The sequence below is a fragment of the Monodelphis domestica genome, chromosome 5 (assembly GCF_027887165.1).
Source record: "Monodelphis domestica isolate mMonDom1 chromosome 5, mMonDom1.pri, whole genome shotgun sequence".
Classification (NCBI taxonomy): domain Eukaryota; kingdom Metazoa; phylum Chordata; class Mammalia; order Didelphimorphia; family Didelphidae; genus Monodelphis; species Monodelphis domestica.
In genome coordinates this window covers 226231896-226247435 of record NC_077231.1, presented here as the reverse complement: position 1 = coordinate 226247435, position 15540 = coordinate 226231896, and the positions used below count along the sequence as shown (strand labels likewise).

The window sequence follows — 15540 nt, the reverse complement described above, 5'->3', positions numbered from 1 at the left end:
AAGGCCTTCAAGAGCAGAAGATAGTCAATCACTCAGAGTATAGATACTTTTTTAGCACCAGCTTTAGCTGTATCAAGGGCTGGGAGACTCCTCAATAGCCTGCAAAACTCAGTAATTGCTTCTGGTCACCTGATTTCTCTGGAACAAGGTGGTCTGAGGATTTCCCCCAAACATTTCCCCTTATTAGCTATCAGGGAATAGAGGCTGCTGAATCTAAATCAGTAGCTTGGGATTATCTTGTGCAAGGCCATAAGTGCAGGGCTAAAATCTTCTTTGGACTTTATCCTCTCTGTGTTGGGGAGAACAAGAACATTTGATAAGGGGTTTCCTTCTGTGATTGCAATTTGTATGCATCTTATTTGAACAAATTGTTTGCATGTTGTCTTCCCTATTAAATTGGGAGCTCCTTAAGGGCAAAAATTCTTTTTATCTTTTTACTTTCAGCACTTAGCACTGTTCCTGGTACATGATAATTCCCTTTCCCCCTCAAAACCCTCACCTTCTGTTCTAGTATCAATTCTAAGACAGCACAGTGACCAGGGCTAGGCAATCAGGATTAAGTGATTTGTTCAGAGTTACACAGCTAGGAAATATCTAAGGTCGAATTTGAACCCACGTCCTCCCAACTCCAAGCCAGGCAACCTACCTACCATGCCACCTAGCTGCCCCAGTAAAAATTACTTAATAAATGCTTGTTGATTTGACTTAGGGGCATCATAGTTCTGTACACATTCTACTTGTCTTGGTCAATCTTGGGAGATGCAGAGGGATTGATTAACAAGAGACATCATGGTATATCTGAGATCTCGAGATCTCAAGAAACACAAACTCTTTCTAAGAGAATCTCTGTTCCTTGGATTAGAATAAGGTCAGAAGATATAACAGGCAAACAAAAAATACATAGGACTTGGGAAATGTGCATTTGGGCAATCAGAAAGCTAGGGCAGATTCTGATAGAAATCAACATGCAAGGAGAGGTCCTTCTGAAATAGCAGAAGAGCTTTTAGAGTGACAGTTGCAGGAGAGAATCTATTTTTATAAACAAATAAAAAATGAATCCATGTTGACTGATGAGTCCTATGACAAGTCCCAGCCCAGCTTGCTGGGTGAGAAGAGAACAAGAAATGGAAAGAATGCTTGGGCATGAATCTCAAGTTTTTCCTGACAGCCTCAGGATGGGTCAAGTATCCTAGTTTTCACAACTGGGAAGCTGGTTGAAGGATCTGGTCCCCTATCTCCCAGAGGAAGATCTGAGAAGAAAAACAGATCTTTATAGCTCCCATAGCAGAAATGATTATTCACCATGGAACTGCTCCCATTGTGAACTCTCCCAGTCTTGGCTGATTTTCTTATTCTGGTCTACTGATGAGTTATTTATTATATTTCCAGTCCAAGTCCCTCCCCAGAATTCCTTTTTGTCTGGGGAAGAGTTAGTTACTCATTTTGAAGTTTGAGGAGTAGGGCAGTTTAGCCCAAGAATAGGGAAACTTTATGTTCCAAATGAAGTTCATATATAGGTAGAGACAGCCACTGGTGGGCAAGAAAGTCTAGGAATTGTGGATATGTGGTTTTAGAAATGGAAGGGCTCTTCAGAGATCATCTACTCTAAAATCTTCCACCAAAACTCCAAAGACCCCTTTACAGATGAAGGAAACCAAAGCTCAGAGTTGACACAGCTAGTTAATGACTTGGACTTGGACTTTTTTCCCCCATATTCTGAGCTGCTGTCCATTCAGTTGGTTTTTAGTGAGCAACTTCTGGGGTCAACAAAAGTCATATATCTTCTAACATGGTCAATGCAAGAATTTGTTTTGCAGGATTATGCAACTATGTATTGAGGGCTTTACTTTTTTATTTTCTAAAATTTGCTCACTGAGGGGCTTGTAGGAGGAGATGAAATAAAAACAATAACAATGTTAAGTTGCATTTTATTTTTGTTTTTGTATCCCTAACGACTAGCACAATACTTAGCACATAGCAGGCACTTAAGAAATGCCTTCTGGAGGCTTTGATCAGAATCTCGAAGGGATTCTCTTTCTAATTAGAAACAGCAGCTCCTATTCTCACCTCCAAGTCTGGGTGATTTTCTTTACCCTGAGAACACACGGGCTGTTTTCAGCTCTCTAATGCTTTTTACCTAATTATACTACCGTGTCATGTTGTGTATCATCTCCGTTGATGCTGGAGTGACATCGAGTTAACAGAAATCTATATTTATTGACAAAGTCAAAGGTCTCAGTTTCCCCCCCTGCAGGGAGAGCCAGGAGGAGAGGAGGCATACCTAAACTTTGCCTTGCTCCTCCTCACCACTGTGGCGTAGGCACGGAATAAAATGATGGAAAAATGAAACACCGCCCGATCTTAAAGTAAGGACAAGGATAGTTGTATGAGCGTTGCTCAGAAGGCCACCGGCTGGCGGTTGCAAGCACGGCCTGGGCAAAGGTAGCACGGCTGGAGACTGCTCCGGAGCCAACCCTAACTTGGCGGGCCAGGCCGAGGGGAAGGGACGCCAGCCAAGCTGCTTTGCATGCGGCCCTCGCAGCCGGCCGACAGCGGCTGCGGCGAGTCGGACGTGGGGCGGGGCCTGGCCGGGCCGGGCCGGGCTGGGCCGGGCAGGGCTGGGCGGTCCATCGGTGGGGCCGCTGCTGTTCGTCCCTTCCGGTACAGGTGGCGCTGTGCGGGCCGCGTTGCTGCCTCCAGGAAGCCTCTCGGGTGTGGGGTGCCGGGCTCTTGGGCTGCTGTTTGGAGAGACATAGCTGCAGAGCAGAGGGAGGAGGAGGAGGAGCGTGGGTCCTCTGCTCCTAGGCCCGAAGCTGCAGCCGCAGCTAGCGCGGGGGGTAGAAGAAGGGGCCTGGCCTGCGCAGGAGGGAGAGGGAGGAGGGGGAGGGAGAAGAGGAGGAGGAGAAGGAGGAGGGGAAGGGCCAGCCAGCTCCAGAGCCCTCCCCGCTGCCCGCCCGCCCGTCCGCGCGCGCTGCAGCCTCCCCGGGCCTGGGAACGAGACCAAGGGCAATGGCCGAGGCGGCGCCTGCTCCGGTGAGAGATCCCCCCCGGGTGGGCCCATCCTGGGAGGGAGGTCGGGAGGGAGGCACTCGGGGCCCCGGGGCGGCCCCAGGGCCCCTCTCCCGCCCCCGACCCCCCTCCCCCGGCACTGGCCTGGGCCCAGGACGCTGTGTGCGTGTCGCTGGTGTTGGCGCGGGGTGGGGTGGGGGTGGGGGTGGGGGTGGGGGTGGGCGATGTGTGAGCTTTGGGGTAGGGGCCCCGCTGGGTTGCGGGGCGGGGGGGTTGAGTGGAGAGAGAGTGGAGCCGCGTGACCTGGGCTTTCCCGGGAGCCTAGCGGGTTGGGAGCTCCCCCAGCTTTGTGTTGTAGTAAAAGAGCGGAGATTGCGCGAGTGACCGAGGGACATGGAGCAGGACGGCTGCCCGGAGCCCGGGAGGCAGTGTTGCTCATTCTCCCGACCTCCCTCCACACACCCCTTCCCCGCCCCTCCCCCATGTTTCCCTCTTTCCCCTCCCATCTCCCCCCCCCAATCTCCTTTCTCCCTTCTCTTCTCTCCTCACTTTCCCTCCCCACATTTCTGCGTTTCGTTTCCCTCTCCTTTCTCTTTCGCCTCCGCATCCCTTTTTCATCCATCCTTTCCTCAGTCTTCTCCCCTTCTCTCTCTGGCCCTCTTCACTCTCCTCTGTACTTCCCTGCTTGTCTTCATCCCTATTATCTTCTCTCCCTCCCCTCCCTTCCTTCCATTCCCACTTCCTCCTTTCTCTCTGTTTCCTGGCCCCCACAGCCACAAGTTCCATTTTAGTGTGGAAAATCAAACTTTATTGTACAGATAACTCACAAACACCAGTAAAATTCAATGCAGCCAGCTTTTACGGAGCCCAACCTAGGCTTGGGGAGATAAAGTGACGCTATCCAAGGAGCTTGTGGGGGTAGCAGGGAGACGTGACATGGGCCCAGAAAACGATTAAATAGCAATATGACAATACAAAGGATGTCACCAGGCAGTAGTATGAATAAGTACTGAGTGGCATAGACAAATGCTATGTGTTCATAGAGATCACTAATCTGGATGAGTCAGAGAAAGGCTTGGGGGGGAGTATACTCAGGAGTAAAATATTTGATTGTAGCCTAAGAAGTCTGTGGTTCAAATTCAAGCTCTCCCCCCCCCCCCCCATCTACTGTTTTCTCCCTGAGATAATTCCAGTGTAGTAGAAAGAACACTAGATGTAGTCATGGGTTCTAGTCTGGTTTTGCTTCTTAATGTGTGAACTTGGGTATGTCACAGCCTCCTCATCTGTGAAATGGGTATAGTGTAAAGAATAGAGAAGACTGAGAATAATAGTGCTTCCTAAATCCCTAAATTCCTAAATCCCAAGGATCTCACATAAACAGATACATGTCAGGTGTTATATAATTATTCTTATTCAGTACTTCAGAGGTCAGTGGTTTCATTCTTGGAACCTCTTTCTGCTTCTTCTGGGTGAGTTTGGAGAGTAGTTGTAGCTAGTTAGTGGTCCTCAGATGACACATACATGCCAGTCTGTCACTCAAAGCTTTGCCAGAGCACTTGTGCCCTGCTGGCAAAGCCTTCAGAAATCCAGGGTCACCTCTACCTCAAAGTAAAATGTTAGGGAAGGATTTTAGTAAAAATACAGTATTAGAACAACTTAATAGAAGACTTCATAGATAAGGTGGATCTTAACTGGGTCCTTGGAATATCATGAGGATAAGTGAGAGCAGACTAGGGGAGAAGGCATGGGGAGGGGTAGAGGAAGGTGGCTATTTAGAAAGCTCAGAGATGAGATCAGGGTCCCAAACTGCCTAACCCAAGGAACAACATCTCTCTGATAGTGGGGTGACCTCAGGTTTTTGAAGGGAAGTGACAGTAGTGGGTGTCCTCCATCTCCCAGAACTAGTCTCTGAGGAGACATATTCCCTCTGTCAGGGGACAAGACTTGGCTACCTCTCTCCCAGAAAAAGAGAGGGGAAGAAGAATCTTCTCTCTCCATTTCCCTCTCCCCTTCAATTCTCTCTTGTCCCTTCTCACAATCCTTCTATTATAGAACACACAAGGTAGCCAGAGAGCCTGGGTAGAGAATTTGTGCTGAAATAAAGGTAAATGCCTGATGTCAGCAAAATGTCAAGATGTCCATGATTTTGTCTGCTTTGTCCTGGGGACTTCCCTGGTCCAGAAATCCTTTCATTAAGGAGGTTCTCTCAGCCTATCTAAATCTAACCCATTCTGTAAGGACTAGTCCAGATCCTGTCTCTTGAGAATCTCAGAATTGGAGGGGGCCCTAAGGGTCATTTAATCCAATGCAAGAATCCCTTTGATATAATTCCTCGACAGGTGATTTTAATGCCTCTGACTGAATACCTCTAGTGACAGAGAACTTACTTGGTGAAATCCTTTGAAGTCTGATCTTATACTCCCCTGAATTTCCATAGTATTTATCATTGACATCATTTATTTAGCACCTCATCAGAATCTGCTTTGTGGCATCTAACGTTCTCTGGGTCTATGGTCTCAGGCTCCTTAACCAGCTTCTCAGTGGATGATACCACTAGAGCTACAAATGCCTAGAAAGTTCAGTGTGTGCCATACTAGTTGAATGAATAGGCTGTTCTTTGGCTATATCGTCATCATTTCAACAAACGTTTATTGAATACTTGCTATGTGTAGGGCACTGTGAGAGTCTGTGGCAAATCTGTCATTCACTCCTCCCCCAAACCTCAGTTTATAGTACTATATCCTGCAGCCCCATTTTCTAATCTACCCCCCAGCTTGGCTTCCCCTATGCCTTTGACAGTAATAATTCTGGGGCATCCAGCTGGGGAATATTGTAGACAGAAGAAGTGAAACTGGTCTTTTCTATCATTTCCGGGAGATTTCTCCGTGGACAATGGCAGCAACAATTCAGGCCATGGAGAGAAAGATTGAATCCCAAGCTGCCCGCTTATTGACCCTGGAGGGACGTACAGGCACTGCTGAAAAGAAGCTGTGTGACTATGAGAAAATGGCGGTGGAGTTTGGGAACCAGCTGGAGAGCAAATGGGCTGTGCTGGGTACTCTGCTCCAGGAGTACAGGCTGCTGGAGAGGAGGCTGGAAAACATGGAGAATCTTCTGAAAAACAGAAATTTCTGGATCCTGCGGCTCCCCCCAAGCAGTAAAGGGGAGGTCCCCAAGGTAATCATACTGGACCTAGAGAGGAGATGGGTGGATAGGCAGGCCGGCCTCCTGGAACAGAGGGAACAGATGAGGCACCCAGGCTTCTGTATACATATATGTGAAAGCAAATGACCATTGTGGTTCTAGGTGCCCCTGACATTTGATGACGTGGCTGTGTACTTCTCGGAGCAGGAGTGGGGGAAGCTGGACGAATGGCAAAAAGATCTTTACAAGCATGTAATGAGGGGCAACTACGAAACGCTGGTCTCCCTGGGTAAGGTGCCAGACTTCTTTTCCTGGTAGAAGTTATTTATGATCTCAAAAGTCCTGGGTCCTACTTCCCTTCTACTGAAATTCTATCATGGACACATAGATAGCCAAAGAAGTTGATCACTGGGTCAGGAGCCTTCTCTCTCTTTTCTGGTGGGTGGGTATAGTTATGGCCCTAGCTGAACAATGCTCTCAGCTGAGATGGTTGGGATGGTTAGCTAACAATAAAAGTTCCTGGCCCTCCCCATGACTAGCCTAGCACGTCTTCCCTTAGCAGAAAGCCTGGGAGCAGAATGTTCTGTCCCATTAGGGGCGAGGGGGTAGTGAATTAGGGCAGGTGAAATAATTGGTTTGAAAGGCAAAGCCTGACTCACTATTGCCACTTGCCCTAACATCTGGCCTTTTCACTAGGTCCAACTCTACAGTCAGGGAACCTTGATCTAGTGTGAAGATTCTGTACCCTGTGGTGTGACATACAAAGTTGAATAAGACTTTATCCTCAGGTAGCTTATACAAAAGTCTATTTGGTGGAATGATTCCTCACAATTAAAGCTGCCCAAAGTGTAATGGACTGCCTCAGAAAGAAGCAATTTTTCATTTAGGTCTTCAAGTAAAAGCTATGTGGCCATTTGTTAGAGATAGCATATTGGGGGTGAGATGGGAGGAATGCTTGGTAGTGGTTTTATTTGATGACTTCTGAGGTCTCAATATTCTATAATATTTGAAGAATAGAGGAAAAAACCAGTAAGGGCAGGGTTGAACCTAGAACCTAGGCATCAAGGACACAGAATGTTACAGTGTTAGAAAGAGAGACCTTAGGAATCATCTAGTCTTATCCTCTCATAGATAAGCAAATTGAGGGCCAGAGAGTTAAGAGAATTTGTTTATGGTTACATAACTAATATCATAAGCATGTGAAGAGTTAAAAAACAAAACTTATGGTTAGATTTCCAAATGAACAGTATAGACAAAGCTGTAGGATTTCCAAGTGGTCAAGGGAGACTACACAGAGGAGTTTGATCTTGATCTAGACCTTGAAGGATGAACAGGATTTATAGAAGGGTTCTGTCATTTACATTGAAACAAAACATGCCAGACCCTGGGCAAAATGATGTAGTGTATCATAGATTGGGGGAGAGTAAGGCAACCAACTTAAATCAGAATTGGATTAGTGGGTAGTAAGGGTTGATACTAGAAAGGAAAATTGGCACCAGGTGAAGGCCCTGAATGGACTAAGGAATTTATTATTGCTTTATTATTTTTAATTTTCAGGTTTTTTTTCTATTATTGCTTTAAATGAGGTTAGAGATCTTCTGAATGTTTTAGGCCTGTTATAATGTAAGATTTATTGACATAAAGTACCTTTTGTAAAGTGAATTGTAACACTGAATTATTGAACTAATTTTGTAACAAACTACTTGGCTTGCAGAACACTATGAAATGAAAGAAAACAAAGTAGGAAGCAAGACTTGGGAACGTGCCAGCTCTGGAATACCTTCCCCTTCCCACCGCCACCAATCCATGTAGTCTCTATTCTTTAGGACCCAGAAGGGGGCCTCATCTCCTTGGAGGGTTCTTGTTTTGGTCTAAAATATTTTTACTATAGATTTGATTTGGCTAGTGGAATTGGTTTCTCTGCTGGCCCTGGTCCTGAAATGTCCTTTGCTCACACATATTATTTGCCTGAGAATTGCTAGCCATAATTTTGACCTTGCTGGCAAGTCTGTGGACCAAATACATCCATATTCTTGCTCAAAAGAAGCTAGAAGACCACACAAGTCATTGACCTGTGTTCTGGGAATGGGTACTTAGGTTTATGACCAGGTTCCACATATCAGACAATATAGGTTGCCCCCCAATTCGAAGGTTACCCTAGTACTTAGTAGCATGATGGCAGCTGAGTTTTCTCATGTGTAAACAGTAGTGATTTGTTCTAATCTCTCTGTTTCTGCTTCTTGTGAACTTATTATTAGCCCATGAATTTTTTGCTTCTGACCCAAACTACTGGTTGGATAGGAATAGCTCAGCTTTCCATATATGCCACAAATTTGAAGAGTTTTTTTAGCTTTGAAAAGGTGTTATCTATTATGTAATGATACATGATCTTTTCAGTGTTATGCTCAGGGTTATGTGGAAGGGTGGGCTGACTTTCCTTGAGGAAAATATCTTACATACTCCACAGTTTTCCTCCCCTTGACCCCATGGGCCAAGTTATTAGCAATCTATTTGTTACCAATTAGCATTATTCTACCCTGCTCATTCCATGTGACTTGATAGGAGCTGTATTCTTTCCCTCCACCTTCCCCTCCTTATTTCATAGTTTTCATCAGTCACTAAATAAATGTCCGAAGGCAACAGTATATTTCCTGTTATGATTTCACCTTGCAATCATTTAATACACAGTATCTAAGCAGGAACTGCTGGTATGCATTGCTTTCTGAAGAGACCAAGAAAATGTTATCTCTAGGATTCTTTCTTGATTTTGCACCAGTTGCCCAATTGCTGGTCTCTGAGTGGGAGACAACATTAGCTAACCTCTTTCTCTACTCACAGACTATGCCATTTCCAAACCTGAAGTTCTCTCTCGAATTGAACAAGGGAAGGAACCATGTGGCTGGCGACGTGCAGGCCCCAAGAATCCAGACATCCATACAGACCCAAACCCGGGTGAGGAATTTGGGGGAGAAAGCAGAGGAAATGTTTCAGTGGTCAGAAGGAAATGGGAAAATTAAAGGAGATAGTAGGAGGAAGACTGCTTTCTGAAGGAAATGTTGAACTTGGAACTCAATTATAGGAGGAAGTTTTGGTTGAGTCTTTATGAGAAGAGCTTGGAAATGTGGAGAGATTAGAACAAGGGCACCCAAGTCTTAATATGGAAACATATTTCAATTCTTAAAGTATCTAATTTTCTTTTTTGATGTGTGTTCTCTTCTCACTGACACTGCTGTGCCTTAGTAAGATGGTCTTTTTGAGTTCCTGTGGCTAAGGACTTCCTCACTCTGTGGTCACAGCCTTGTGACCCAACTTAGCTAACCTAGGCTTTAGATGATGGATGCTGAATCCATTGTGGGGCCCATGCTCAAAGTCTTGCCACCTGGGAAGGACTTGGAAGAACTTATACCTAATGGCTGACCTGGCCTTCAAGGACCCAAAGTCATCATCTTTGTTCTATAGGGAGATTAGAGAAGCTAAGGATTCCTCCTTAGCAGAAAAGGAGCCTTCTGTGAATTTTGCAATTTCTTTGGTATTTAGCTCACTAATGTCAACATAGGACCCATTATTTCCCTCATTGTCTTTTTTCATGGTGCTTGACATTCCATTCCTTTGAACCATTCCTTTGAGCTTAAAAACTTTGTCTTTTAAAACCCTTACCTTCTATCTTAGAATCAATATTAAGTATTGGTTCCAAGGCAGAAGAGTGGTAAGGGCCAGGCAGTGGGGGTAAAGTAACTTGCCCAGGGTCACATAGCTAGAAAGTGTCTGAGGCAAGATTTGAATCCAGGACCTCCCATCTCCAGGCCTAGCTCTCAAACCACTGAGACATCTTGCTGCTTTTTAGTCTTGTAGAACATCCTTTCTAAATACTGCAAGATTCATCTCACCATAAACTAACATCTTAGGTGGGTTACTCTCTACAATGAGACATTAAAGCCTTTGGGAATGGAATTGGGAGGGAGAACAAGATCATGAGGGCATAGATGAGCAGCGGTGGTAGAGGACACCCAAGAAAAATTTTGCATCTTTCACAATTTTCTCATGGGCCAAATAAATACCATTGAAACACACACACACACACACACACACACACACACACACACACACACACACACACACACACACACATTGAAAGCACTCCCATTTGAAAACTCAACTGGCTGCCATGTTGTTTTAAGAGGGTGGGACTGAACAATCAATTGAATTCAAAGTGTGCCTCAATATCTCTTTAAATGTAACAAATCTCAACATCCAGTTAGTGCCTTCAGAAAAAACCTTGAACAAATGTGAACTTCCAAGTCTAACTGAAAAAAGAGACTGCAGTGTGTACCGCCACATTTCTCTCAGGCTTTAGGATCATAGATCTAGAACTCAAATGTACCTCATCTAGTCTAACCCTCTCACTTTACAGATGATAAAATCAGGACCTAGAATGTGGAAGTGAATTTCCTGGGTCATACAGCTAAGTGTCAGTGCTGGGATTGCTGGATGCCACAAATCATTTTTCTCCTATATCATGTGGCCTCTCTTCCAAGAAGATTAAGTTGAGGATAAGCTGACTGCTCTCTAGGGAGATGAAAACTGGTTTCTAGAGCTGCTGAAGTGTCTTTCTTTCCCTTTTGGAAAATGACTCTTGGGCAAATCACCGTCCTGAATGTTTTCCTTTCTCCCATCCACTTAGCATCATTTTCACCATTCTTTAAGAAGCTCGAGTTCTTCCTTCATAAAGCCTTTCTGTCTATTCCATAGCTCCTGTGGCACTCGAAATCTGTCTATTCCATAGCTCCTGTGGCACTCGAAATCTGTACCACACAGGCCAGCCCTTAAACATCCTATGTCCAGTTCAATTCAGTGAACAGTTATCAAGGGTCTTCTGAGTGCTGTTAGACCTGGAGCTACAAAGACAAGAATGAAACAAGTTGTTCACCTTGTTTGACATGGCATGATCTTGTCTTCCTAACTAGGCAGTAAGCTTCCTGGGCTCTATATTCCACTATTAAGTATGCTCACTACTGTTGAGGACCTTGGTAAATATGCATTAAAGATTCAATGAACTGTTGTAAAGTTGCCAAGCAAGGCAACAACGCAGTCACAATTAGAATTCAGAGCCTTGGGGAGCATGTGTAATAGTCTAGGTTCTTACATCATAATAGTCCCTTAAGTCTGTCCTTTTCAGAGTCTTTTTACATCTGTTATCTCATTGTACGGCTTTTATAATAATTCTGTGAGGTAGGTGAGGGTACAAATTATTATCCCCATTTGACAGATGAAGAAACTGAGGTGAACTGAAGTGTCTTGCCTCCTTTCTTATTAGAACATCATGTGAAATTGGCCCCAGTTTTCCCAGAGGGGAGGGGCCTCCCCAACTCCTACCTCTCTGCCTTTTTCCCCAGCAGGTCCTTCTTCCCCTCTTCTCTATGTGTTTCCATCCCAAGGAGGATAAATGAATAAATCTGCTGTCTTTATCTTTCATGCAGGGTCTCCTGTTCCTGCTCCTGACCTTTTACTTCAGATCAAGCAAGAAGGAGAGCTGGGACTCCAGGGGCAACAGGCTTCAGGGGTAGAGGCATGGGTGGCCAGTCAGCCAGACACAGGGGAAGAATCTTGGGCTCTAAGTCAGCTGAACTCTGGGGCAGCAGAACTCTCTACTGATGTTAGTCCTGGTGAGTAGCCAAGAGAGGGGGGCAGAGGAGAAGCCAAGGAGCTAGGAGCTAGTTTCAGAGGAAGGTGCTGGGACACATATGGTGGGGGATGGTGGCTCTGATAAATAAATAGCTACCTGGCCTTAATGGTTTAGACCTTTAGCTACCTGAAGGCCAGACCAAGCAACTTCCAGAAGCTTCTGGCTCCCTTGATTTAATGATTACTAGCTTCTAATCCTGGCTTTTCATATGACATTTTGTTTTGCTTGTGTCCCTTGGACCAGCGTTCCCTCTTTATTCCCAAGGGAGTCCATAGATGAAGATGGGACAATCCAAAAGTTCCCGGGTGCCTTGGAAATGGGAACCAGAGAAATGTTGTTGGGGGTGGTAGTAGAGAACCATTGTGGTTCTTCAGAACCCCTCCAGCCTGAGGTATCAGGTGCAGGATCTGGTCTATTTTTCTTTCCCGGTGGTTCATCTTCTCACCTTTCCCTTCCTCCACCATCTCTAACCAGCACATGGGTCTCTCCTGTCTGCAGGTATGCACCCCAGCTTTTCCACTGCCATCCCAACCAATTCGTGGCAGGCAGAGCTCCCACCCCACCATCCTTCATCAGCATGCTCAGATGGAACCTTGAAACTCAGTACAGTGGCCTCTTCTGAAGGTATGGGGGTGGAGCTGGAAAGACAGGAATGTTGTACCTATAAAATACATTTGTAATCCTGAAAGTGTCTTTTAAAATATCAGCAAATAGGAGCTTCAATTTTGGAAGGAAGGAAGGAAGGAAGGAAGGAGGGAGGGAGGGACAGAGGGAGGGAGGAATGAAGGAGGGAAGGAAGGAAGGAAGGAAGGAAGGAAGGAAGGAAGGAAGGAAGGAAGGAAGGAAGGAAGGAAGGAAGGAAGGAAGGAAGGAAGGAAGGAAGGAAGGAAGGAAGGAAGGAAGGAAGGAAGAAACTAACTCTGCTTTGGTTATAGACATCAGTATATGCATAAGTGTTGACTAAAAGATGCTTGCAAGCATTAGCTAAGACTTTCTATGTGCCAGGCACTATGCTAAGCACTTTACAAATTTTATCTCATTTGATCCTTACAGCAGCCCTGGAAGGTGGGTGTTATTATTATCACCCCCATTTTATAGAGGAGGAAATTGAAGTAAACAGAGACCAAGTGACTTGTACAAGGTCACACAGCTAGGAAGTGTCTGAGGCAAGATTTAAATTCAGGTCTTCCTGACTCCAGACCCAGCACTCTGCCCTCTGTGGCAGCTAGCTAATAATCCCAGTGTCTTGCTGAAATGTATGAGTATTTTAAGAATTTCTCATGTGAAATATTTTCTAGGGAGGGGAATTAGATCTGTGATCTCATGGACACAGGGAACTTCCAGTAAGGAAATTCCCTCTTAACAGTGCAACTTGTAGTCCTGGAGAGTTTTCTGAGGAACCTGGAGATTTGGCGACTTGCCTGGGGTCCTCCTGCTGTTAGTTGTCAGAGACAGTATGTGAACCCAAATCTCCCTGACTTAGAGGTTACTCTGTTTACCAGGCTGCCTCACATGAAAATGAAATTAAAATGCATTTACAGAAACTCAAAACACTTTTCATTTACTTGTGGTCACTCCTAATCCTCTGTGTTGAAACAAACCATTTGGATTGTTACTGACACACCAATGGAATACAGATGAGTAACTGAGCTAATTATTTGTCCTGGTGTGGACATCAGCTTGGTGAAACAGCTGGAAACATCTATCTTCTTCCTTTGGGAAAGTTTTGTTTTTGCCTTCACGCACAAGGTGGGCTTTAAAAATCTGCCTGCCCCTGTCTGTGGTGGCTGCATGCGTAGGTGCTTAGCTAATGTTGAGAAATGAGGGGCTGCAGAGTGAAAGCAGTCCCTGGAAGGGCCCGTTTCCTGAGATCTAAACGCCCTGCATCCCTCATGCTCATCTGTCCAAGCTCAGTGAATGAAGTCAGTGACATCTGGTGTGTCTCTCCCCCCCCCCCCCCCCCCTCTCCCTCCTCTCTCTCTCTCCCTCCTCTCTCTCTCTCCCTCTCTCTTTCTCAGCGGATGTGAAAATCGTGATCAAAACGGAGGTCCAAGAGGAAGAAGTGGCTGCAGCCGCAGCTCCGGTCCATCCCGCCCACCTGGAGGCCCACGGGGCCCTGTTTGAACCAGGCCAAGTGTCTAGGCTCTTCCCCAATACTGTCCCAGATGCAGCCTGGGAGAATCAGGGTAACCCGTTTCCTTCCCAGGAAGCCCTGCTGGGGCTGAGGGAACCTTCCCGGCCAGACAGAGATCTCGGTGAGCTCAACCCTCTCATGGCTCAGGAGGAAACCCTGCCTGGAGACTGGCTGTTTGGGGGGGTCCGGTGGGGATGGAACTTGAGGTACAAGCCTCCTATGGCCCTCCCCCCAAGGACTGGTCCCGAGGGGCTGACGTATTCCACCCCGGAGCATGGCGGAGGCTCCCTGAATCCCAGCCAGAGCCCGAGACCCTATGGCGAATCCTGCAAGTACCCGGGCAGGACAAAGGGTTTTGGCCACAAGCTGGGGCTTAAGAAGCATCCACCAGCGCCCCCTGGGGGCCGTCCCTTCACCTGCAGCACGTGCGGGAAGAGCTTCCAGCTGCAGATCAGCCTGACCATTCACCAAAGCACCCACCAGCGGGGCTGCGCCAGGTCGGGCCAGGACTCGACGGCCCGGGACGGGAATGCCCTGCGCTGTGGGGAATGTGGACGGTGCTTCACCCGGCCGGCCCACCTCATCCGACACCGGATGCTCCACACAGGTGAGCGGCCGTTCCCCTGCACCCAGTGCGAGAAGCGTTTCACCGAGCGCTCCAAGCTCATCGACCACTATCGCACCCACACGGGAGTGCGGCCCTTCACGTGCTCAGCCTGTGGCAAAAGTTTTATCCGTAAGGACCACCTGCGCAAACACCAGCGTAACCACACAGCGGGGCCCAAGGGGGCGGCCCTCGGACCACCCCTCCCGCCAGCCACCAGCAGCCTCCCAGATCCTTTTAAGAGTCTTGGCTCCAAAGGACCATTGACCCCAACGGAACTGGCGAGTGACTGGACTTACGGTCTGAATGCCCTAGGACCTACAGATGGCAACAGTCTGTGAGGCTTGGCCGGACTGGAGCTGGGCAGCTCCCTACCCCCGATGCTGCCGGGTTCACAAATCGAAAAAATAAAAATTTCCAGATATCAGGATATTAGGAGGATGGAGACAGCAAGAATGGCAGATATGAAAAGAAAATAGCAAATGTGAGATGACAAATAGTAGTCACCTAAAATTGATCATGATGAGGAGAGAAGCTGTCAATAAAAATTCCACTTGCAAACAAAATAGAATTCTTAGATTGTGCATTCGCACTGTAGAATTTTTAATAATTTAATATGAAACTTTAATTTTTTATCCCTAAATAAAAATCCAGGAAAATAACAGCAGCAATGACTTACCTTTTTGCAGCCTTGGGCAAGTCACTTTCTCTGAGTCTTTGTTTCCTTGTCACCAAAATGGGGTTGTCCTCAGAGGTCCCTTCCAGCTCTGACATCCTGCAGTTTGACAAGGTGGAGAAAAGCACATTAACTTTTAAATTGGAGTCTCATCTAGATCTCTCTACCAAAGGTGAAAGTGAATGTTTTTAAAAGATTGGATAGGGCCAGGGGGAAGGGCAGAAAGGACCAGACACAGCCCTGAACAGAGCTGGTTTTCCCAATATCAGAAAAGTCTCCATTATTTAGTT

General features: G+C 46.4%; 1 protein-coding gene across 1 annotated transcript; it reads left to right on the top strand.

The window, feature by feature from the left end:
* The first annotated feature begins 2577 nt into the window (after positions 1 to 2577).
* Positions 2578 to 15241, top strand: ZNF746 (zinc finger protein 746). Its single transcript, XM_007504544.3, has 7 exons — positions 2578 to 3033; positions 5887 to 6186; positions 6316 to 6442; positions 8992 to 9105; positions 11631 to 11816; positions 12335 to 12460; positions 13855 to 15241. The coding sequence occupies exons 1-7, from the start codon at positions 3010 to 3012 to the stop codon at positions 14913 to 14915; spliced, it is 1938 nt and encodes a 645-aa protein (XP_007504606.2). The 5' UTR covers positions 2578 to 3009; the 3' UTR covers positions 14916 to 15241.
* Positions 15242 to 15540: the final 299 nt, after the last annotated feature.